The 25,395-nt window shown below is 38.7% G+C and overlaps 5 protein-coding genes across 5 annotated transcripts; 2 read left to right on the top strand and 3 right to left on the bottom strand.

The window, feature by feature from the left end:
• The first annotated feature begins 623 nt into the window (after positions 1-623).
• LOC147294388 (protein DEHYDRATION-INDUCED 19 homolog 4-like) lies at positions 624-3,430 on the top strand. Its single transcript, XM_086232580.1, has 5 exons — positions 624-891; positions 983-1,122; positions 1,856-1,933; positions 2,580-2,830; positions 3,043-3,430. The coding sequence occupies exons 1-5, from the start codon at positions 825-827 to the stop codon at positions 3,146-3,148; spliced, it is 642 nt and encodes a 213-aa protein (XP_086088706.1). The 5' UTR covers positions 624-824; the 3' UTR covers positions 3,149-3,430.
• Positions 3,431-4,840: 1,410 nt separating this feature from the next.
• LOC147294387 (uncharacterized) lies at positions 4,841-8,469 on the bottom strand. The gene is made up of 6 exons (XM_086234572.1): positions 8,035-8,469; positions 7,466-7,677; positions 6,116-6,401; positions 5,937-6,022; positions 5,755-5,846; positions 4,841-5,569 (listed from the first exon to the last, which is right to left on the bottom strand). The coding sequence occupies exons 1-6, from the start codon at positions 8,299-8,301 to the stop codon at positions 5,316-5,318; spliced, it is 1,197 nt and encodes a 398-aa protein (XP_086090698.1). The 5' UTR covers positions 8,302-8,469; the 3' UTR covers positions 4,841-5,315.
• Positions 8,470-13,438: 4,969 nt separating this feature from the next.
• Positions 13,439-14,446, bottom strand: LOC147294386 (major strawberry allergen Fra a 1.06-like). The gene is made up of 2 exons (XM_086233778.1): positions 14,150-14,446; positions 13,439-14,017 (listed from the first exon to the last, which is right to left on the bottom strand). The coding sequence occupies exons 1-2, from the start codon at positions 14,331-14,333 to the stop codon at positions 13,719-13,721; spliced, it is 483 nt and encodes a 160-aa protein (XP_086089904.1). The 5' UTR covers positions 14,334-14,446; the 3' UTR covers positions 13,439-13,718.
• Positions 14,447-16,368: 1,922 nt separating this feature from the next.
• On the top strand, positions 16,369-17,406 carry LOC147294385 (major strawberry allergen Fra a 1.06-like). Its single transcript, XM_086233089.1, has 2 exons — positions 16,369-16,728; positions 16,861-17,406. Exons 1-2 carry the CDS (start codon positions 16,545-16,547, stop codon positions 17,157-17,159), a joined length of 483 nt encoding a protein of 160 aa, XP_086089215.1. The 5' UTR covers positions 16,369-16,544; the 3' UTR covers positions 17,160-17,406.
• Positions 17,407-22,769: 5,363 nt separating this feature from the next.
• LOC147294384 (uncharacterized) lies at positions 22,770-23,801 on the bottom strand. Its single transcript, XM_086231188.1, has 2 exons — positions 23,000-23,801; positions 22,770-22,900 (listed from the first exon to the last, which is right to left on the bottom strand). Exons 1-2 carry the CDS (start codon positions 23,799-23,801, stop codon positions 22,770-22,772), a joined length of 933 nt encoding a protein of 310 aa, XP_086087314.1.
• Positions 23,802-25,395: the final 1,594 nt, after the last annotated feature.

Genomic DNA, 25,395 nt, shown 5'->3' with positions numbered 1-25,395 from the left:
TTCACTTGTTAACCTAACAAATTAATAGTTGTTGAATAACTCAGTTGAAATGGTTGTAAAATTGTCTATTCTCCACCCAAATTTAATCCCCTTTCTAAATAAAAAAGAAAACTAATAAATTGTATTTGAGTTTAACAAACTTTCACAAAATATAAACACCGACACAATATGAATCATAAACCGGTAAAAACATGACACGTTGACTCGTGAAGCATTACTTACCTACGAAGAAAAGTCTAAACTACTCTTTTAACTTTTAACTTTCAACTTTCACTGGGTTGCTGTTGCTCTAATTGTAAAGCGTGCGAGGACTTTTAACAGTTTACTCAACACGTGCGGCGTGAGAAGCCGAGGACTGAAAAACGCGTCAAAACTCAAAAGTCACTAAACTCCATCGATGAAATGGCAACAAATAAAAGACTATAAAAGCACGAGTCCACACCACACGTGTGAAGAACACACACGTGACAGTGTGACACGACGACAGTCTAATCAAATCCTTGTATGTATAAAAATCATATGGCTCTGGTAGTTGGTGGCACCGTCGTAATTCAACGGAACGTGCGCGGGTATTTCCGTCAACGCGGGGACTATAAAGAGGTTAACCCCCTCCGGAAGTTCGGTAGAGAGTCTCTGTGTTCTCTCTCACGCAATTTCTTGGTCACTTCCTCTCACACACACTCACACACACACAAGTACTCCCCTTTTTCTCCTTTCGTTTCCCTCAATCTTTTCTAGGGTTTCTCTCTGCTTATAAAATCCGACCAAAATTCGATTCAGGCTTACGAATTTCACCATCGCCATAATTAATTCAGTGTATCAGAATGGACTCTGATTCGTGGAGCTCGATTTTCTCTACCTCTTCGTCAAGGCGGTACCAATCTCGATCTGGTCAGTTTTCCCAAACTGCCCCTCAATGCTTTTTTGTTTTCCTTTCTCTTATGGAATTTTGTTTGGTGTTGATCATCGTGGTTGATTACAGATCTGTTCGGACACGAAGAAATTGATGGAGACGATGAGTTGAAGGCCGAGTTTTTGTGCCCTTTCTGCGCCGAGGATTTCGATGTTGTTGGGCTTTGTTGTCACATCGACGAGGAACATCCGGTGGAGGCTAAGAATGGGGTATTTAATTTTGAAGTTTTGCATTTTTTTTAATTAATAGCAATTAGCTTTGTTATTGGCAGTGTGGAAAGCTACGAGCTTTCAAGTTTGCCTTTTGTTATTGCGTGTGTGTGGATGTTTAGTTTTAATTTGAGCTTAGAAAGGAACAATTTTTGCTGTGGTTGTTTCATTATGTTTCTGGTGGAAATGTATTGTGATGGAATTCAAAGGCATGCTAGCAGCTTACTTAGTTTTTTCCTGGGTTTTGGGCCTTTTGGCTCTGGTTGTCAAAGGGGTTATATTTCTTTGAAATCTGTGTTTCATTGAGTAGAACTTCCCTTTACTTGAGTAGGTTTGAGTTGCGAATTAGTGGATAGAAGGATTGGTTTTCACTGAGATGGGTTTTGTTATGATGTTTGATGCGGTTCATGTGCTAAGTGATGGTGAGACAAGATAATTGATCATCTTATGTTTGAAGCTTTTTGGAAAGACAATATTGGCACTTTTCTTCTTAATGTTGTGTGGTATGCTCAACTCTAGACAAGTATCTGGCCCTGTTTGTTGAGTGTGACTCATTGAATGATGGGTTTGAGCTATTATTTAGGAGCTGGTTTAGTAGGGTCATTCTTTGTTGATGTAGATATAAGTTGCTTTTTTAATTAAGTAAAAAATAGAGAATGCTTCTTTTGACTTGTTTATGGACCTGCCCATTATTGTTATTGTTTTAAATATTCCTTTCTTTCTCTTTTCCCAGGTCTGTCCAGTTTGTGCGAAGAGGGTGGGAGCAAATCTTGTGAGCCATATTACCACGCAACATGGGAGTTTGTTAAAAATATCCTTTATTGAGTTTTGATTTGATTTTGGATTTTTCTGTGCTTGTTATGGTTATGATTTACATACATGCTCATTACCATCGAGATTTGGTTCAATGATGCAAGAAGCAAGATCTCTATCTATGTGGTTGAATTACTTATATTCAAATTAATAATAAAATGAAGTTTTTATCTGATGAATATGGTAGCTAGTTTAATTTACAATTTAATTGGGTGTAGTTGGTTAAAGCCATCTAAACAACGATGTAACGGGAAATCATCTGTGTCTAAATAAGACCTTTATCTTCATTTTTTCCCCAAATTTCATGCAAAAATATGTTCACATTTCTAATTCACTAGGGGGTTTAAGATGTTGATTGTTCTGTGTTTTAGAAAAAGAGAACTTTTATTGTGGTGAGACAACATGTGGGTATAAATGTATAATAACCAGAATTGGTTGTTTTGTTAAAAATGTGGCCTTTGACTTTGGATTCTCTCTAGCATATTTTCATGTATCTGTTGCATGAGTCACCCTTTTTTTCTACAATAGTCATTATCCTCCATCAAAACTTGGGTAACTTTCCCTTCCATGTTTGTTAATATTTTGGTCATGTTTCCTTCTTAAGTCTAGAGAAAGGAGTTATGTGTTCCTTGACTATAGATTACGTTCAGCGCAAGAGGAAATTTCGCAGGGGATCTAATTCAACATTTTCTATATTGAGGAAAGAGCTGCGAGAAGGAAGTTTACAAGCCCTTCTAGGAGGTTCTTCGTTCCTCGTTTCCTCAAATACAGAACCTGATCCATTGTTGTCGTCTTTTATATATAACCCACCTGACGAACATGAGAGTGCACAACCCCATCCTTTAGTTGAAGCACCTTTTGTAAAGGAAAGCACAGAGGAAGAGCCCTTGGAAAGGTATGAGCAATTGGCATAACTAGTTATTTCTTTTTGGTGTAAGTGCTTTTGTTTGGTGTCTGAGCAATAAATGTGAATCCCTGTATCTTGTTTTTTAATCAAGAAAAACAAACCATGGATGTATAATGTTAATATTGAGTTGTAGTGTTTTGGTGTGTATACCATGGATGTGTTTAATTTATGTGTTTCTGTTTCATGTCTATGGCTAACAGAAAGGCTGCTCAACCACCGCTATCATTGAAGGACCAAGAGGAGAAAGCTCGGAAGTGTAAGTTTGTGCAAGGATTACTGATGTCCACTATTCTTGATGACTTATGAGTTAGAAGCACGAGTACTGGATATTCTTGGAGAAGGCTCGGAAGTATAAGTTTGTGCAAGGATTACTGATATGTCCACTATTCTTGATGACTTATGAGTTAGAAGCACGAGTACTGGATATGGCACTGATAAGTTAGGACCAGAGACCAAGTATCACGGAAATGGAACTAAGTGGTTCTCTATGTGTAACAATCGGTAATAGTTATAGATCAGAACAACTATGTATTTGTATTGTACTTAGAGCTGTATGTGGATAATGGAAATATGGAACTACTTATTCAATTTGGTGTTTACCTCCTTTCTCCACGTTCTTGATAACTTTCCAAGGTTATCAAGGAATAAATGTGCATAGTTGTAATGATCATAAGTCCTGGGGGATACAAAAATCAAACGGAATATGAAAATATAATTTATTTTTTTATATTTTTCTTTTGGGGGAATATGAGAGGATACTTCCCATAATCGCAAATGTTAGTGTTCTTATTGGCTTACAGCCCCAAGGAAATATCTGGTGGTCTGGTTGTTTGTTCTCGAATCAATGACCGGAGGTGGGAAAGACTGGAGTGCTGATTGAGCGATACCATGTCTCAGGGGTCCCCTATTGTATGTGGAAGCATTAAGGCTCTGCATTTAACCATTTTGCCATGTTGCTCTGTCTGGATGGTAAACCGTACTAAATTCGTTTCTTGTACATTTCGCTATGCTATATGCTATCTCTATAGCTATATTTAGAGATTTTTGTGAAAAATCTTAAAATCATTTCCAATTGGAAGGCTATAGCTATTATAGCTATATGCTAAACTTGTTACTCAATAAGCTTATTGGAGGGCTGCTGCATCGCGGGTCCCACAAATCAGAAAAACTTAGAATAGTTACAACGTACAACATAGCATTGTACCATTGGAGCAAAAATTTGGGTTGCAATAGCATAGTAGTTTTTCTATAGCTATAATCATAGACAACACCATACTCTTAGGGTGATTGATTGCGCTTCAACGTGTAGGTATATAGCTTTCAAATAGGGGGATCAAGTTTTCAATTTAATGTGAGTAGTTCACTTCTACAAAATAGGGCCATGCTGGCTTTTCATTTTGGGCCTAGCCTAGAGTTGACAATGTAGGCAAGGCCCACCTAGCAGGCCTGTCCATCAACCCCCTGCTTTTAAATTTTCTTTCGTTTTTAATTGAAGGTTAGTTTTAGGTTTAGGGGCAGATAGCAAAAATTGAATTCCATTCCTTTGCTAAACAACTCCCAAAGCTTCTTAGTTCTTGCATTCCTTCCAAATAATAGAGCCTTTGCTCTGAGGATTACACTATGGAAACCCCTTTTGATTTACTCCCTAACAATAAGCTAATTGAGTCTGGCTAACAAGACGAGTCCAGCTCTTCTGAAAATAATTCCAAGAAATTGTTCTTTTTATAATACTTATCACTTCTAAACTTAACCCACTGCCATCCTTGAATTAAAACAAGTCTGGGTTAACCAGGCAGGCACAACAAAAGTCCATTTGACACAATCTGCCATCAGCCGTAGCAAAATATGAACGCAAAGACATCCATATTATTCATACGAGTATATGCTCACTGTTAGTTTGTCACAGGTTCACATTATACATATTCATAAGAGAACATTTTCATGTTTAATTGAACCATCAACACATGGTACAATTAAACATACCAAAGATCATATACATACATAAACAAAGATCAGTGTAACTTTTCATCATCATCTGAATAGTTATATAAAAAAAAAAAAAGTCAACAGCTACAGACTTGCTCCTGAGAGATCATCACCCTAAACTGCGCAATCGCAAATTGACTAAGAGTTAACATCAAAATCCCTGACCCAATACATGACGCCCATTCTGAAGCACACTCCCCAAATTAAAAGGCCTTTATTAATGATAGTTTCATCACTGTTCTTCTTTCGGCCTAACAAGCCCTCACCTCACAAAAGCCACGATTACAACACTTTCTTAATCCTGCTTTAATGTAACATTAGATATGAGCGGGCCAAATCTACGTAATATAAGGACAGGAGTGCGAACACTGTTATCCAACCAATAACATAAGAAAAACTGGCTGGTGAATAGGGTTCTCCTTCGGTAGGTTATATCCATTGTAAATTGGGATGATAACTATAAGCTGACCAGCGATAACTCTCTTTCTCACCTCCTTGGCGTGCTGTGGGACACAAAGAAATTAAAATCAGGATGATTAACTTGCAATAGCCTTAGCCAGTTGTCAGCTGCTCGCAGCAGAGAATTAGCCTTTTGACATTCGTATACTCCATTAGGATTCCAAAAGGAAACCTTGAACTTGTAGAAAGCAAGCCCAAAGGTTGGCAATGAGAGCTTGAAATCAGCATTTTGAACCTCTCTACTCCGTGCACCACTGAAACGGAGCCTATCAGTGCTTGTACCTGTCCCAGACAACATGATAACCATAACGTGACTTGCAAAACAAGAATGTGCAGGCATATGCCAGTTATGTAGAGGGAGAGGAATTGATATATATATATATATGTATACATAGAGAGAGAGAGAGAGAGAGAGAGAGAGAGAGAGAGAGAGAGAGAGAGAGAGAGAGAGAGAGAGAGAGAGTTACCCTTTATGGGAGTTGACAGGGAATGAAAGGTCAAGAAGCAGGCATCTAGGCTCTGTAATGTTGGACCTGTAGGTATCCTATATATGGGATACCTTTATCAAGAAGGTACATAGCAACTTTTAGATTTATGTCACATATGTATCAATCCTGTGTGTACATATCACGAGTAAAAAAAGGCATACCATGCCACAGAAACCCAACTAGAAGGTGATAAATCACAGCTCCTGTATGCCCTCAGCTCTGGAAATTGAGACGCAAGAACTGAAATCTGTTGGATGCTAGTGATGAGCGTATGTTACAACAAAATTAAAAAAGGAAAAAATTAAATTCAATGTGTTAAGTGTTGAGGGACGAGACTTGCCTTATCAGCCAAAGGTTCACGACCGAATGGTTGATCATGCTCCAAATATTGAAATATGAGCTGACCTGAAGGGTTGCAAATCTCACTTTCATCACTCGAGGAACCAGTGAAGGGTTTATTTCTTGGTAAGGCACTATTCCAACCATGGCCACTTACATCTGTAATGTTCTGCGAATTCCGAGCATTATAAACAACACTGTTGAATCCTCTTTCTGTTCCATAATCACTGCTGCCATCACTACATGTATCCCTTGATGACTCAGCATCGCTCTCATCACCAGGCCTCCTGTAACAAGATGCACACAAATGTAAAATTATGTGTACACAAACAGTTACTAACCGAAATATTGATCTACTCTGAATGAGCATTGAGTTTGTGTCGCTCTATAATTTTAGCCACAGCTCAAATAGGTAATTCTCTGGCTCCACTACTGTGGCATATTTCACTAAAGCCAAGGATAATTTCATACTAATTATTACCAGGTAACTCCATACAATGTCTTGCCAAGTCAAGTTGAGATTGTGCCAAAAAAAAAAAAAACCACAGACATCTCACTTTACCCCAAAGTAACATTATAAACCACTCACCTGCCAAGTACACCACCATGCATTATATCAAGATCTTGGTAATCGACAGCCTACAAGGTGCTTCACCTGCCGACTAGACCAACCCCATTCCATTTCAATAATTCACCTTCAGAACCTACCTTGACAATCTATCTTTCCCACTGCCTACTACCACAGCCATTTGCCCTACGGAGCTTGACAACGACACATCTCATATCCTCATATACTGCAATCGCCAACTAGAAGTGGAGAAAAAATGTGACCCAATCAACCAAGTTGTATCTATAATCATCTTGACCATTCATTCAAGATATTGGTAGATTTCGTAAAACAGTTTTTAGGCTATTAGTGAAAGGCCAGTAAATGAGGACATGAATATAGCAGGATAAAGTATCAGACAGATCATGAGATACCTTGACCTTCCTAAGCTTATAGGTCTGTCTTATAATTGGGGCAACTAAGTCTTAAAGCGTGAATCAACCATGAGGTCATACTGAACAACCTCAAGACAAGTACAAGGAAACCAAAAATAATAATAAATTGCACCCCATCTGCTTCACTCACTAAATTCAAAGTTCCTCGAGAGGTTCCCCACAAATTGAAATTTTTGTCCAAACCCATAAGCTAGATACACTAAAGTATGAACAGCAGCATTGAAACAAACAAATTGCATTAAGGTAGAAGCTACAAAAATAAATTATGAATTTATGACAGAGTACTTAAGTAGAAAAACTAACACAGATTGACTTGATTGAAGGTGTTATATTTAAAAAAATTGCTCACCTTATTCTTGTGGAGGGCTTTGATGGGTCTACATAGAGCTGAATGGCAGACAAGTAAGGCACATAGTACTGGATGACAGAGTCACTCCCATTTAACAAAAGAGGGACACCCGCCCCGTATGCGCTCCACTCCTTGAACGATTCCCATAAATCTCCGAGCACAAAGTGGGGACGCAACTCTGGCTCAAGAGTCCTCCATCCCTTCACGCTCGTCTATCGATCAACAACAAAATGCCACCACATAAGAAACCCATGTCCAATTACATAACCAGCACGCCAAATCCAAAACAATCCAATAAGCATAATTCTTAAAAGTTCGAAAATTTCAGTTCAAGTTAGACAGACTAAATGTATTGAGCTAAATTTGGAGTGTTTAAAGTGATAAAGATCAGAAATTTCACAATTTTTTAGCAATGCCACATAAATGTACAAAATTCACTCTCCCAAGTTCTATTATCTGAAACGTTTGAGCCCAATTCAACTATATTTTTCCCGGAAACCAACAAAAGCTTCAAAGCCCAGAAAACAAGCTATGTTTTTTCAATGAAAAATTTATGATTTTCCAATTACCTTGGGGAAATACTGAGCCTGAACCACGGGCGTGGTGTACTCGAGGAACCGATCCAAATTCGTGGCATCGGTGACCACTCCCCCACCCGACCCGGAACTATGCGACGTGGCACAGTCGTCGGACTCCACCGAAACCGACGCCCTCTGCTTCTCTTGCTCTTGCTTCTGTCGCAGCTGCTGCTGCTGGCGTTGGCGTATCGCGGGCGGGTTGTAGAACCGGTTCTCGCCCCGAGTCCGACCGATCGAAACCCCACCGTATCCTGACATTGCCGGAAAACAGAACCAGTATGCGGCGTCGTATTGGGCTATTTATGTTTTAGACAGTATTATGGTTTAGCAGAGGAAAGCTCAAAGGGGTTTTTGAAGGAAAGCGAAGAGTCCAGAAGAGCTTGTGGTCTTGTTCTAGAGAGAGAGCGCTTACGTTTTTATAGCACTTCTCAAATTACGATGGTTGTCCCTCCAGATGTAGAAATGACGAACATGTCCTGGAAATGGAAAGCAAGCAGAGATAGACTTCCTTATTTTATACGAATCTCTGCTCTCAGATGCGTTCTGCAGGGAATATGGGTTTGCCTGCAACTCTTTTCTTAGAGGTGGGTCCGGGCCCAACTCAACAAAGCCCACACTGTACTGAGGTCAGATCGGCCTTCTGGGCCTTGAACCGGCCCATTAAAAGACTAACTGCCCTTCAATTCTCAAGAGAGAGAGAGAGAGAGAGAGAGTGTGTGCGAGGAGCACCGTAGGCAAGTACAATTTGATTGAATTTGAAGGTCATGTATTTTTCGTGCAGGCTTCAATCAGTTGTCTATGAGCTTAAGCACTCATGGTTGTAGTTATGGTATGAATTCCAGTAGGCATACTTTCTCTATTCATTAGATTTGACAAAACTGTACACAACTCGTTAACACCACACGATTTTACATAAAAATTCAGTTTTTGAGTTGAGGTTTATCTTGTTGTATTGAAATTGTGTAGACCCATTATTCACTTGTTAAGCTAATGAGTCATTTTTGTATCAACCCACAAAACTCATTTGAACAAGTTAAGAATAAAGATATTTTTATAATTTAGTAGCCTTTTTATTTATTGATTTGTTTTTTTTTATTAAAAAAAAGGGTTGAAACGAGTCAACTTACATTTAGTATGGGAATATGTCTTAACGAGTGAAATAAGTTGTGTTTTGTTCACCGTTATTTTCATGTCGTATTCCTATTGGCACTTTTTCACTCATTAGCTTAATTAGTTGTATTCAGATTGAGCCCTTTTTTACTCGACATGAACACGACACGAACCCACAAAAACTTGACCCATTGCTAAGTCCTCCTAAGTCATGTTCATGTAGGTATACAAATGTTGGAATATTAGCCGGTCAGACTGCACTATGTAGTAGATGAGATTTGTTTATTGTATTAAGAAATAATTAGGTTTAGGTCCATTAGAAAAACAGTTTTTAGATGAAAACCGAAAGTGTTTTAAAATTTATAAGAAATTTTTTTTAATTCATAATAAAGTCCTTCCTCGATTTGAAGGCTTTCTCCATATTTGAAATGTATTTTCCCTTTTAGTGTGTAAAATAAACTTTGTAGAGGCTGCATATTAGGTTGTAACTCCGAGGTTTTGGGCGGAGCTCAATTTCTTGGAGTTAAAATCTAACATAAAGCCGTCAAAAAAATAAAATAAAAGGACTTAATTAAAAACCCTAAATCACTACCGGTCTTAGTTTAAGAAAGACTCATATTGTTATTTATAGAACAATACTCTGGTGTAATATTGTAATGTGTCGAGGTTTGTGTAATATTATAATTTTCCTTTTATTGTTAATCAACAAAGAGAACTTTGTGTACAAGTACAGTGTGATTGAAGGAGATGGTATCTCTGACTCACTTGAGAAGATCTGTTACGAGACCAAGTTGGTGGCATCTGCAGATGGAGGTTCCATCATCAAGAGCACCAGTGAATACTATGCCAAAGGTGATGTTGAGATCAAGGAAGAGCATGTTAAGGCAGGCAAAGAGAAGGCCTCACACCTCTTCAAGCTCATTGAGAGCTACCTCTTGGAGCACCATGATGCCTACAACTAAACAATATTACTTGTCCATCTGTTGTAATATTGTAATGTGTTGTTTATGCTTGCTCTACTCAGTCTCCTGTCATCAATAATGGTGTGGTTTTCATTTTTTTGGTTTCTTTTTTCAACTTTAATTTTGTGTGCGTCCGGCCAAAACACTGCTTGGCTAGTTGTATTATTGGAGCTTTTAATTAAAGAGTGAATGTTGTGTTTCTTTATATTTTGAATTTTTATGTAACATTATTATGAGTAATGTTAAAGATCATATGATTATATTGTCTAATCACATTATATTTTAACTCCTAGCGGTTCATGATAATATTTAATAAATGAATCTATGACATATCAAGTCATGTTTTGACATTTCCAAAGTCATACCTTAGAGTTTCTCAAGTCGTTCATTTGGGTATTTCCAGTCGTTCTTTAGCGCTTCACAAGTCGTTCGTTGAAAATTTCAGTTCGTAACTCAAGGGATTTTAAATGTTTATACCCTTGATGCATTTCAAATTGTACCTAGTGACATTCTAAGTCATGTGTTGACGCTTCCCAACTCATACTCTAAAGTTTTTCAAGTTATTTCTTAGGGCATCTTCAGTCGTTCTTTAAGGCATCTCAAGTCGTTTATTGAAAATTTTAGTTTGTAAGTCTAGAGATTTTAAATATTTATACTATTGGTCTATTTCAAATTATACTTAGTGACGTCCCAAGTCATTACTCAACACTTCCAATGTCATACATTAAAGTTTCTCAATTCGTTCCTTAGGGCATCTCTAGTCGTTTCTTAGGACATCCCTATTCGTTCGTTGAAAATTTCAGTTCGTATTTCGAAGTATTTTAATTGTTTATACTCTTAGTGCATTTCGACTTGAAATGCACTAAGGGTATAAATATTTAAAATAACTCGAGATACAAACTGAATTCTCATGAAATGACTTGGGATGCCCTAAGGAACGACTTAAGATGCCCAAAGAAACGACTTCAGAAACTCTAGGGTATGATTTGAGAAGCGTCAAAACATGACTTGGAATGTCACTAGTTACAATTTGAAATGCACTAAGGGTATAAACATTTAAAATCACTCGAGTTATAAATTAAAATTTTCAACGAACAACTTGCGATGCCCAAAAGAACAACATAAAATGCCTTAAGGAACGACTTGAGAAACTATAGGATATGATTTAGGAAGCGTCAAAACATGATTTGAAATATCACTAGGTACCAATTTAAAAATACCAAGGGTATAAACATTTAAAATGCCTCGAGGTATGAACTGAAATTATTAATAAACGACTTGAGATGCCCTAAGAAACGACTTGAGAAACTCTAGGTTATAACTTCGGAAACGTCAAAACTTGATTTGGAATATTACTAGGTACAGTTTGAAATGCACTAAGGGTATAAACATTTAAAATAACTCGAGGTACGAACTGAAATTTTCAACAAACGACTTGGGATGTCGTAAGGAATGACTGTAGATGCCCTAAGGAACAACTTGAGAAACTCTCAAGTATGACTTTGGAAGCGTTGAGTCATGACTTAGGATGTCAATAAGTACAATTTGAAATGGACCAAGGGTATAAACAATTAAAATCTCTCAAGTAACAAACTGAAATTTTCAACGAATGACTTGGAATGCCCTAAAAAATGATTAGATATGCTGTAAGGAACGACTTGAGAAACTCTATGGTATGACTTGGGAAGCGTCAAAACATGACTTGAAATATAACTTGGTACAATTTGAAATGCACCAAGGATATAATGATTTAAAATACCTCGAAGTACGAACTGAAATTCTCAAGGAACAACTTGGGATGCCTTAAGGAACGACTTGAGAAACTCTAAGGTATAACGTGGGAAACGTCAAAAGATGACTTAGAATGTCACTAAGTACGATTTGAAATGCACCAAGACTATAAACATTTAAAATTGCTCTAGTTACAAACTAAAATTTTTAACGAACGACTTAAGATGTCTTAAGGAACGACTGAAGATGTCCAAATAAACGACTCAAGAAACTGTAGAGTATCACTTGGGAAGCGTCAAAAGATGACTTGGAATGTCACTTCGTACTATTTGAAATGCACCAATGATATAAACATTTAAAATACCTCGAGGTACGAATTGAAATTCTCAAGAAACAGTTGGAGATGCCCTAAGGAATGACTTGAGATGATCTAAGGAACGACTTGAGAAACTATAGGGTATGACTTGGGAAGCGTCAAAACATGACTTAGAATGCCACTAAGTACAATTTGAAATGCATTAAGAGTATAAACAATTAAAATACCTCAAGGTACGAACTGAAATTTTCAACGAACGACTAAGAATGTCCTAAGGAACGACTTGAGAAACTTTAAGGTATGACTTTGGAAGCGTTAAGTAATGATTTTAGATGTCACTAGGTATAATTTGAAATGAACAAAGGGTATAAACATTTAAAATCTCTAGAGTTACAAACTGAAATTTTCAAGAAACGACTTGGGATGTTTTAAGGAACGACTGAAGATGCCTTAAGAAACGACTTGAGAAACTCTAGATTATGACTTAGGAAGCGTCAAAACATGACTTGGAATGTCAGTAGGTACAATTCGAAATGCACCAAAGGTATAAACATTTAAAATCTCTTGAGGTATGAATTGAAATTTTCAATGAACGACTTGTGAAGCCCTAAGGAACGACTGTAAATGCCCAAATGAACGACTTGAGAAACTTTAGGGTATGACTTGGGAAACGTCAAAACATGACTTGAAATGTCACTAGGTACAATTTGAAATGCACCAAGGATATAAACATTTAAAATTGCTCTAGTAAAGACTAACAATATGATTCTAGTAAAGACGGCGTGTAACACGTAGGGCCTCAGAGATTCATTTATTACATTAATTATCATCATCGTTTAGTTGTTTAAAATACAATGTGATTAGATAATCCTTTACAGGGTTAAGAGAACACTTAACACGCAAGGCCTAAAAGATTCGTTTTTTATATTAATTATCATGATCCGTTATTAGTGAAAATATAATGGGATTAGCTAATATGATTCTTTATAGGGAGAAGACGACACGTAACACATAGGGCTTCAAAGATTCATTTATTATATTAATTATCATGATCCTTTGGTAGTTAAAATATAAAGTGATTGATTATACAATATGGTTCTTTATGTGGCAAAGATGTCACCTAATACGTAGGGCCTCATAGATTCATTTATTAAATAGGGTTAAATACAAAAATGGTCCACGAACTTTACAGTGAATCTCAATTTGGTTCACTATCTATAAAAAGTGTCAATTTGGTCCACGAACTTTGTAAGTTGTACCAAATCAGTACAAACGCTAACTTTGTAAGCTTGGAAATATATAAAGTCCATGATTTCCATTCATTTTATTCATTAAAATACAAAGAAATACAACATTCACTCTTCAATTAAAAGCTCCAATAGTACAACTAGCTAGCCAAGCAGTGTTTTGGTAGGACGTACACAAAATTAAAGTTGAAAAAGGATATTAACCAAAATAATGAAAACCACACCATTATTAATTGATGACACGAGACTGAGTAAAGCATGCATAAACAACACATTACAATATTACAGCAGATGGAGAAGTAATATTGTTTAGTTGTAGGCATCATGGTGCTCCAAGAGGTAGCTCTCAATGAGCTTGAAGAGGTGTGAGGCCTTCTCTTTGCCTGCCTTAACATGCTCTTCCTTGATCTCAACATCACCCTTGGCATGGTATTCACTGGTGCTCTTGATGATGGAACCTCCATCTGCAGATGCCACCAACTTGGTCTCGTAACAGATCTTCTCAAGTGAGTCAGAGATACCATCTCCTTCAATCACACTGTACTTGTACACGAAGTTCTCTTTGTCGATTCCATCAATTCTGTGCTTCACATAGCTGTATGTGCTACCTGATCGAACAAATTAATATACACGACCCGACTAATTAATTTACGACCAAAATTTATGTTAACATATTTAACAAGCCATAGAAGAAAGATAGAAATATCATTAAATCAATAACTAGCCTGTGGTGAACTAACCTTCACCAAAAGTAATCTTCTTAATGGTTCCGACCCCTCCATCTCCTTCAAGGATCTCGGCGCACTTAACTGCCTGTGGTGCGATTTTTGGGATGAGGTTGTCAGCATCAAGGACAAAGGCCTTGAACAACCTAGCAGGGGGGATCACAGAGCTGAACTCGGATTCGTACTTGAAGACACCCATGATGATTATTGTAAGTGTTTGGAAACTGAGAAAAGGATGAATAATGAAAAGGAAAACTGAGAGATAGATTGATGATCGATATGGGAGATTTTGGGTTGGGAAGAAAGTGAGGAGTAGCTGTGTTATTTATAGGCTGAGAGCCTGAGGCTGGAGACTGTATACAATTAAAGAATTCTCTACCTGGATCAAAATTAAAGGTTCATTGAAAGTTTCTAATTTTTTATTAAAAAATGTTAGAAAGATTATCTCTTTATACTATATAGTATACCATTTCTCTAATAGAGATGAGCTCATTTATATTTGTGGGTCTCACCTATTAGAGAAATGATACACTAAATAGTATAAAGAAATAGGTCTCCCCTAGCACTACCCTTTTTTATTTGGTTATGTTTGTTGGGACGTGGGAACCATTACTTTTCTACTCGGAATTTTGTATTTTGGTCAAGGAAAGCACCTTGGCAAATTGAATAAGAAAAACCAAATAAATCCACGAGGTGGACTGACCTCAATTGTTTGATAAAAGTTAGAAATGCCATGTACGTGCATGCAATGAGTGGTTTTGGCGACAATATTCTCTCACATTTTAACAGATCGATCATTTCTATGATTCAACATATATGATAGACAAAGTAGAGCATAAGTGGTAGAAACTAGATAAATAGCTACAGGGGATCAAACAAACTTTTCTGTATAGTGGTCTATCTCTCATATATAATCTAACATGTGAAAGAGACATATATAATAAATGTATGCACTTAAAATTTTAATTCTAGAATTATTCACCAATTCACCTTAAATGGGGCAGGGCTTCTCCTTAACTTTCCATATAGTATAAACAAAAATGATCAGAGGCTTCAGAGCAAACAAAACAATATAATTTAGTACTCTTTTGTTGGCTATTGAAACCCACTTGGGCTCTGCACCGATTTACAGTCTATATAATAAATACATTATTAGTGTGAACAATTGAATCATTTAAGCAAGTTGAGAGAAATTTTGTCTTGTAAAACAATAATTTAGTTTTTCTGTCCATACAAAGTAACGTGGGTGGTGTACCACTGTACCCTTCTGTTATATTAATTGGGACTCATAATAATTCAATTTTGTTTTGGTCGTCTATACATATATATTATAGATTTACAACCGACATGGTCATTGGCTGCACATAAAAAGTTTAATTTTGTTTTGGATAAGATTATAAGAGCTTAAGACTTCTCATATAATTGGACATTTTGAGGCATTTTGGAGATCGATGTGAAAACCCAAAGGAAAGTGATGGGCAATGAATGTTGACCCATCGCAGCCCATGTTGAAATGCAAGTCAAGTCTATCCTAATTTGAAGTTCTGGAAGTACATAATATTATAAGTACAAGTTGTGAGGTACGGACAACCATATTGTGAAATTTTGGACTAATTTACTTCTTAGAAATATATTAAGTTCATGTTTTTCCAAAGTTTGATCAACTGGGCATTAGAGACCGACCCTTTTGATTCCAAGTAGTGCAGTAAATGATTAACCCCAATAATTATCTATTGTTTAATCAAAGTTATATCCAAAGTAAAAGAATTGGGTGAGTTTAGTTAATCTTTAGATCAGGGCAGAACTTCACCAAGGATTAATCATAGATAGAGATCCAACAAGGTATGTAGTTCAAAAAGTGGTAATTAAGTTTCTTGCAAAAAAATAAAAAAGTCATTATCATTAATATTAAATATAAAAAATTCAAAGATTTTGAATAGATTTATGAAATTAGAATTCCTATTTGAAGCTTCTTCGGTTCAAGACTTGAATCTTGAGTTCATTCAATAATGGCAGCTACGAGTCAAAATTTGCCATTATTAGTTATTAATTTCTTGTATCATTGTTTACATCCTAAAATTTCAATACATCCTATTTCTCATGGAGACAATTGGCACAATGGTTTAGAATTAGATAGTTGAGTAATATTTCTGAATAAACGTTTAGAGCACCTTCTTTGACTCAAATAATACATATATAGTTCATGTAGATTTCCTTTTCATAAAGGAGATCGACATGCATTAAAATATTACAGCTTCACACCCTGTAAGGCTGTAACAATCCTATAAATACCACTTCCATTACTGACATTCCTCATCTCAAAATTAAACATTCTAAGATCAATCACCTCCTTACTACACATTTCACATTTCTTTCATCATTTTCTCAACTCTTTTAAGTCATCATCATCATGGGTGTCTTCAAGTACGAATCCGAGTTCAGCTCTGTGATCCCCCCTGCTAGGTTGTTCAAGGCCTTTGTCCTTGATGCTGACAACCTCATCCCAAAAATCGCACCACAGGCAGTTAAGTGCGCCGAGATCCTTGAAGGAGATGGAGGGGTCGGAACCATTAAGAAGATTACTTTTGGTGAAGGTTAGTTCACCACAGGCTAGTTATTGATTTAATGATATTTCTATCTTTCTTCTATGGCTTGTTAAATATGTTGACATAAATTTTGGTCGTAAATTAATTAGTCGGGTCGTGTATATTAATTTGTTCGATCAGGTAGCACATACAGCTATGTGAAGCACAGAATTGATGGAATCGACAAAGAGAACTTTGTGTACAAGTACAGTGTGATTGAAGGAGATGGTATCTCTGACTCACTTGAGAAGATCTGTTACGAGACCAAGTTGGTGGCATCTGCAGATGGAGGTTCCATCATCAAGAGCACCAGTGAATACCATGCCAAGGGTGATCTTGAGATCAAGGAAGAGCATGTTAAGGCAGGCAAAGAGAAGGCCTCACACCTCTTCAAGCTCATTGAGAGCTACCTCTTGGAGCACCATGATGCCTACAACTAAACAATATTACTTCTCCATCTGCTGTAATATTGTAATGTGTTGTTTATGCATGCTTTACTCAGTCTCGTGTCATCAATTAATAATGGTGTGGTTTTCATTATTTTGGTTTCCTTTTGCCTTTTGTGTCCGGCCAATACAGTGTTGGCTAAATTGTACTATTGGAGCTTTTGATTGAAGAGTCAATGTGTATTTCTTTGTATTTTCAATAAATCAATGAAAATCATGGATCTCATAATATTTGCCTAAACTATTTGATCTATTGGGGGTGGTTACTTTGCAGACCGTGACCCTCTGCCTCAATCTATAAGTAGCACCTCCTCTGCTCACATTTTCTCACTTCACAAAACACCCATACATACCAATTATCATAATGAGTAGCAGCAAATACAATACCAATTTGTTTAAGGTCATTGAGCACCACCTCTTGGCCAATCCTGATGCCTACAATTAATTAATAGTGTACTAGCTTGATGCTATTATGGCATGTTAAACAGAGTCATGTACTCTGCTTCCGGTCATCATTTAATGATGTGGTATATATTCTGTTTTCTTTTATTACTCTTGTTTTGTCTGGCCACAACAGTATTTGGATTGCAGTACTTGGAGGTCTTAATTATATTGTCTGATCAATGTATTATCATATAAATAGATAATTAAAATGAATATTATCTTATAGTATTTGCAAGTTTCAATTGTGTGTGACATTGTTATCCACTTTTGAATGGGAAAAGCAAGTCCATTGTAACCCTCAAGATATAGTTTCCATATATAGAACAAAAAAAAAGGTGAATTTGAGTAGAGGTATCAAATGAGCTGGCAAGCCGATTTAATAATTGCCTAGATAATTAAGCCTAAAACGGCTTGGGACCTTGTACTCAGTATTGTGCAAGTGTCATTTCTTAAATACGCTAGGCTTACGAGCTGTTCTTCATTTTAAAGAATGATTTTAGATTTTCACCTTTTCATCCAAAGAATGAATAAATGTTTTTGTAAGACTTAAAACTGTGCCAAAAGGCAGCATAATCGTTACCCTATTTGATCGGTATCACACAACACAAGTATTTGTAACTAGGAAGATCAATTGAGAATGATTTATTAATTTGTCTGGTTAATAATGCAACAAAATATAACAGTGTGTTGTAAAAGTATGTAGAAATTAGGGTTTGTAGAAAAGAGGAGGCAGAGAGAATATGATCAGTCTATTTCATTCATGTTATAAATATCCTTATATAGAGGTAGGGTTTACTAGGTTTTAAATATTTACTAGTATACCCCTACCACTAATTACAGGAATAACCACTTAATTATAACAATATATTTACAACACTCCCCCTTGGATATTCCATGTCATTAGTGTTGTCTCTGCTATGCGCTTCTAAGTTGCCTCGTTAAAACCTTGCCAAGTAATAAAAACCCTGTGGGAACAAAAACAACCCTGGTCGAAGGAAAAAGAGTGCAACGCGCGTGAGTGTGGAGTAGTCGCATCAGGACCTCGAAAATAGGTGAAGTCATATCTTCTGGATCATGAGCAGATAGTATGTCTATGGGAGCGGGGTGCATTAGAGTTGCTACACCAAAACCTTGCCCGGTAAACCCAATGGGAAAAACCCGTGGTCGAAGGGAAAAGATGAGCAAATGCATATATATCATATCAACACATCTTCAGGATGTAGTATGAGTAGGGTGACCATGCCAAGATGTGCCTCATTAAAACCTTGCCAGGTAACAAAACCCAGTGGGACAAAATAACCCTGGACGAAGGACAAAAGAGTACACGATGGTCAAGCGAGTATGCTTCGGGATACTCCCCCTGATGTCGACTTCCCCTGAAGACTACATACTAGGTAAATCAGCCAATCTACGCAACCTAATACCTCGAACATGCATCAAGAACGTGGACTTTGACAGTGACTTGGTAAAGAGGTCTGCATGGTTGTCTTGAGATCGGATCTGCTTGACTTCAATCATCTGATGCTCTTGTTGCTGTTGACTGAAGAAGAACTTCGGTACAATATGCTTGGTGTTGTCTCCTTTGATGAAATCTGTCTTCATCTGCTGGATGCAAGCGGCATTATCCTCATAGATAATCGTTGGTTCATCAGTGGTGGAATTCAGTCCACACGTAGTTCGAACATGTTTGGAAACTGCTCTCAGCCATATACATTCACGAACTGCTTCGTGAAGGGCTATAATCTCAGCATGATTCGAAGAGGTAGCAACAAGGGTCTGTTTCGTTGACCTCCAAGATATTGTTGTATTCCCAATGGTAAAGACGTAACCAGTTTGAGAACGCGCCTTGTGCGGGTCTGATAGATACCCTGCGTCAGCATATCCAACAAGGCGGGCATCGTTCCGAGGATCGAGGGGGTTCGATCCATTCCTTGATGCATAGGGATAGAATAAGCCCATATCCGTCGTACCTCTAAGGTAGCGGAAAATGTCTTTTATGCCATTCCAGTGGCGGCGTGTTGGCGCAGAGCTATATCTAGCTAACAAGTTCACAGCGAATGAGATGTCCGGTCTAGTACATTGAGCCAAGTACAATAATGCGCCTATTGCACTTAGATATGGGACTTCTGGTGCCAATATCTCTTCGTTATCGTCTGCGGGACGAAACGGATCCTTCTTAGGATCTAGACTACGGACGATCATGGGTGTGCTAGAAGGCTTCGCTTTATCCTCATTAAAGCGCCTTAACATCTTCTGGATGTAATTCGATTGATGGACTAGAATTCCATCTGCACGGTGCTCGAGCTCCAGGCCGAGACAGAAATTCGTTCTCCCAAGATCTTTCATCTCGAATTCCAACTTCAGGTGTTTAGCAGTTTCCTTGATCTCTTCAGGAGTACCAATTAGATTCATGTCATCGACATAAACAGCTACAATAGCAAAACCAGAACTTGTTTTCTTAATAAACACGCAAGGGCATAGATCATTATTCACATATCCCATCCCGATCAAATACTCACTTAGACGGTTATACCACCTCCGTCCGGATTGTTTCAATCCATAAAGTGAACGCCTCAAACTAATGGAGAGCGTGTTCCGTGGTCTGGAACTATTTGCATCGGGTGTCTTAAGTCCTTCGAGAACTTTCATATATATCTCTGTATCAAGATCCCCATAGAGATAAGCAGTGACCACATCCATAAGCTGCATACTCAGTTTTTCGGAAACTACCAAACTGATAAGGTAGTGGAACGTTATGACGTCTATTACGGGGGAATACTCTTCCTCGTAATCAATCCCAGGGCGTTGAGAAAATCCTTGCGCCACTAGACGAGCCTTGTATCTCACAATCTCGTTTTTCTCATTACGCTTCCTTACAAATACCCATTTAAATTCTACAGGTTTAACATGGGGAAGGTATAGGAACGACAGGCCCAAATACCTTTCTCTTTGTCAAGGAATCTAATTCGACCTGGATTGTTTCTTTCCATTTTGGTCAGTCATCTCGACGTTGACATTCATCAACGGAGTGAAGTTCGATGTCATCGCTAGTTATGATTTCGGTAGCTACAGCGAATACAAATATATCATCGATGATAATCTCGTTTCGATTCCAGAGCTCACTTAAGCATGCATAATTTATAGAGATCTCTATGTTCTCGGGAGTGGGTTCTAACGTTGGAGCGTCCCCCAACGCCGTCTCTTCTGGGACGGACCCATAATCCGGAACTATTTCGTGAGATGGATCGATTGAGATCGCGATGTCAATGGGACTCATTTGTGCCAAATGTATCCTCTTCCGGGGATAAGAGTCCATCGAACCTAGTGGTTAACCTCACTTCTGGGCAGGGACATATGACTGGTTAGCCACTATTGTTGTACCTCGTCCATCTGGAACGACACGTCCTCCTGGGACGACACGTCCTTCGGGGACGAATATCCTTGCAGGCACATTTGCAGCAGGTATATGTGATCTCGTCACTTTAGCTAGATCAGAGAATGCGTCTGGCATATTATGAGTTATACTCTGTAGATCTAGAATTCTCCGCACTTCACTATCACATTGTGCGGTTCGGGGATCGAGATGAGACATAGTGGGGACATTCCAAGTCAATTCACGTCGTTCTTCAGGAACGGTGACGTTCATATCTCCCCCTAACGGCGGGAAGACTGTCTCATCAAAGTGACAATCCGCAAATCTAGCGGTAAAGAGATCGCCTGTCAAGGGCTCTAAAAAGCGTATAGTGGATGGGGATTCATAATCGACATATATGCCCATCGTTCGTTGAGGACCCATTTTGGTACGTTGTAGCGGCGCAACTGGCACGTAAACTGCATACCCAAATACGCGTAAGTACGAAACGTCAGGTTCGTACCCAGTCACCAGCTGTAACGCGGAGTAAGGTTAGGTAGCAGTGGACCTCAACCGGACCAACACTGCATGCAAGATTGCATAGCCCCACGCAGAAATTGGAAGCTTGGTGCGCATAACCAAGGTTCGTGCGATCATTTGTAATCTTTTAATGAACGCTTCTGCGAGACCATTATGGGTGTGAACATGGGGAACTCGATGTTCAACAGCAATCCCAAGGGACATGCAATAATCATCGAAAGTTTTCGATGTAAACTCTTTGGCATTATCAAATCTTCTGGACTTTATAGGATAATCCGTGTGGTGAGCCTTCTGGGCGAGAAGTTTAGCAAAAGCAGCGTTTCTTGTGGACAATAGTGTAACATGTGATCACTTTGTCGATGCATCAACCAAAACCATAAAATATTTAAATGGTCCGCATGGTGGTTGGATAAGTCCACAAATATTCCCTTGTATCATTTGCAAGAAAAGGATGGAGTCTTTACTAGTCTTTGCATATGATGGTCTAGTATTCAACTTTCTGAGTGAGCAAGTTTGGCATAGTGTGTCACTAAACACAAGATCCTTATTAGTAAGGGGGTGCCCGTGTGATGAATTGAGGATACGGCGCATCATACTTTGACCTGGGTATCCCAACCGGTCATGCCATAGAAAGAAACTGCTCGAATTGGTTAACTTCTGGTTAACTATGTGATTGGCCTCAATCGATCTAATGGTGGTCATATAAAGACCGCTCGATAGGCATTTCAATTTCTCCAATGTACGCTTCTGGCCATACAAATTGGAGGTTATGCAAAGATATTCCACTCCATTTTCCTCAGTGGTTTCAACGTGATAACCGTTGGCTCGAATATCCTTATAATTCAACAACGTTCTTCTGGAACTTGGAGAATATAAGGCCTCATTAATGGTAGTTCAGTACCATTGGACAACATAAAAATGGGCTTTGCCATGGCCCTCTATCAGGTTGGATTGGCCTGATATGGTTGTCACAGAGGTATGAGTAAGCAATAAGTTTGAAAAATACTTCCGATCTTGAAGTATGGTGTGCGTAGTAGCACTGTCTGCCAGACAACAAACTTCCCCACTAAACATGCTTATTCATAAATTTAATTCAATAGATCACATGTATGAAAATAACTTAATTGAATTAAATAATATTCGAGCATAACCAAATTTCCAAAACAAATAATCTAAATCATAAATCACCAAAATAATCTGAATAAGAAAAACATTATTCAGAAAATAAATACGGTACAAGCGCCGATCATATCCATGTCATCGAGTTTCTAGTCCTCGAAGTGTCCAGATTCAGTCTGGAAATCAGTGACCTCTAGGGTGGTATCCGTAGGAAATGATCCCTCAATGAGGTTGGTCTCTCGAGTTCCGCGACTGGCGTGATACTCATTTACAGCTTGCGCTGATGCACGGCAGGTGCGGGACCAGTGATCAGTTCCTCCACATCGGTAACAGATATCATTCTGATTCTGATTCTGATTCTGGTGGCGACGGGCCGGACCAGTGTTCCTCTCATTTCGAGTTCTTGGGGCCAAGGGACCGTGGTTCCTACCACGTGGGCCATAGCCACGTTGGCCTCGGTCATACAGGTCATTCCTCTGAGAACCTTTCCTTCCATATCTCGGGCAGTCAGACTTTGTGCCCTTTCCATGACCTCGGTATCCTCTTTTGCGGTTTGAATCGCGATAAGTAACAGCGTTTGCTTCAGGCAATGGTGCTGCTTTAGTACCGACAGGTCGGGCTTGATCATTTCTCATTAATAAGTTGTTGTTCTTTTCAGCGAGCAACAGAGTGGTGATCAATGCCGAGAACTTGGTAAAATTCTTCTCCCTGTATTGTTGCTGCAGGACCAAACAGGAGGCAGGGAAGGTGGAGAAAGTCTTCTCCAATAGGTTAGCTTCGGTGAGCTCCTCCCCACAAAATTTGAGGAGCGACCGGATCCGGCAGATCTCCGAATTATACTCATTCACGGATTTGAAATCCTGGAAACGAATGTTCTGCCAATCATGTCTTGCTTCAGGCAAGAAAATGGTTTTTTGATGGTTAAACCGCTCTTCCAGAGCAACCCAAAGAGCTCGTGGATCCTCTTCAGCGAGGTACTCAACTTGGAGTGCTTCCTCCATATGCTTCCTAATGAAGATCATGGCACTTGCCTTAAGAGATTCTGCGACAACATTGTCTACATTGATTGTCGATCTCATCTTCTTGGCAGTCAAATGAAGCTTAACATCTTGAGTCCACTTTAGATAGTTTCTTCCGGAAACTTCCAAAGCGACGAAATCAAGCTTGTTGAGATTTGACATTCTTTGGTTGAAAGGAACAAATAATCATGATTAGTGCTTCGGGCAATAATATCCATAAACAATAAATAAGAACTTCAAGTTCTATAACATGGTATAGACATGTAAAATCTACTGGTTTTATCATGTATGGTGAAATTATAAAGGAAACTTCAAGTTCCTTATATGGCATTATTGAAGCTACAGGTTCAATATTTATGTATGAACTACTGGTTCATTAATTACCTGCAATTTCTACACATATATTCTAGTGCAAAAATTTAAACAAGTAAAATATTCATATACCCAAGTAGAACAGAAAAATATCACAAAATTATTTGAATAAAAGTTTCTAGCATTTAGGGTATATATATTAAATGATTTGTATACTAACAATAAACCATCAGCAGCACAGTGGTTAAGGTGCACTCTTGGTACCCAAGAGGTCCTGGGTTCAAACCCCAGGCATGACAAGAATTAACATCTCCTTTTTACAAAGTTTCAGGAGGCTCGCCATGTGTTAGCGTGGGAGTGGCAGCGACGTGGCATTGACGTGTCAATGACGTGGCGTCCGCATGGCAGCTGACGTGGCGCTTGCGTGGCATCCACGTGGCAGTGGCGTGGTGGGCCGCGTGGCGCTGACGTGGCACCTGTGTGGCGGGCCTACTGGGCTGCCAGCGTGGCGGTGACGTGGCGCCTGCATGGCGGGCCTACTGGGCTGCCAGCGTGGGAGTGACGTGGCGCTTGCGTGGCGGGCCTACTGGGCTGCCAGCGTGGGAGTGGGCCTGCGAGGTGCTGCTGGGCTGGCGCCTTGGGCCTGGGCTGCATGGGCCTGCTATGCTGGCGCCTTGGTCCAGGCTGCCTGCTGGGCAGCAAGGCTGCTGGGCGCTGCTGCTGCTGGGCTGCGCCTCTGCAAGGCAGCAAGGCTGCGCTGCTGCGAGGGGGCTCTCCTGCAAGGCGACGCTGCTGCAGGCAGCGAGGGTTGGCAGCGCGGGGCTGTTGCTCGGGGTGGTTTTCCGATCACCCAAAAATTCTTCCCTTTTTTTTTATTATTATTTAATCATTCAATTCAAGGAAGCATGTATAAAATATATAAACCCAAATAAATCAATCACATAAATTTAGGGTTCATGCTTCATGGGGATTTTTCAATCAATCAAAGGTTTTAAAACATAAACATGAAATTGTTTTATAAAACCTACTTGGTTGAAGAAAAAATTGAAGGATGATCCTCTTTCGTTTATCAATCCACAATCCGCAATCCAAAGAGCTTCTCGTGCTTGATTGATTGAAGAACGGATTGAATGATGATCCTCTTTTGTTTGGCGATCCACAATCCAAAGAGCTTTTCGTGCTGATAACGTGTTGTAAAAGTATGTAGAAATTAGGGTTTGTAGAAAAGAGGAGGCAGAGAGAATATGATCAGTCTATTTCATTCATGTTATAAATATCCTTATATAGAGGTAGGGTTTACTAGGTTTTAAATATTTACTAGTATACCCCTACCACTAATTACAGGAATAGCCACTTAATTATAACAATATATTTACAACACAGTGTTCATAATAGGGTAGAAGGGAATAACTATGAAATTAATCTGCATCACTGTTAACACTGT

This window comes from Dryas octopetala, chromosome 2 (genome assembly GCF_963921425.1).
Source record: "Dryas octopetala chromosome 2, drDryOcto1.1, whole genome shotgun sequence".
In the NCBI taxonomy this organism is placed as follows: Eukaryota; Viridiplantae; Streptophyta; class Magnoliopsida; order Rosales; family Rosaceae; genus Dryas; species Dryas octopetala.
This window is presented reverse-complemented; position numbering and strand designations above follow the sequence as displayed.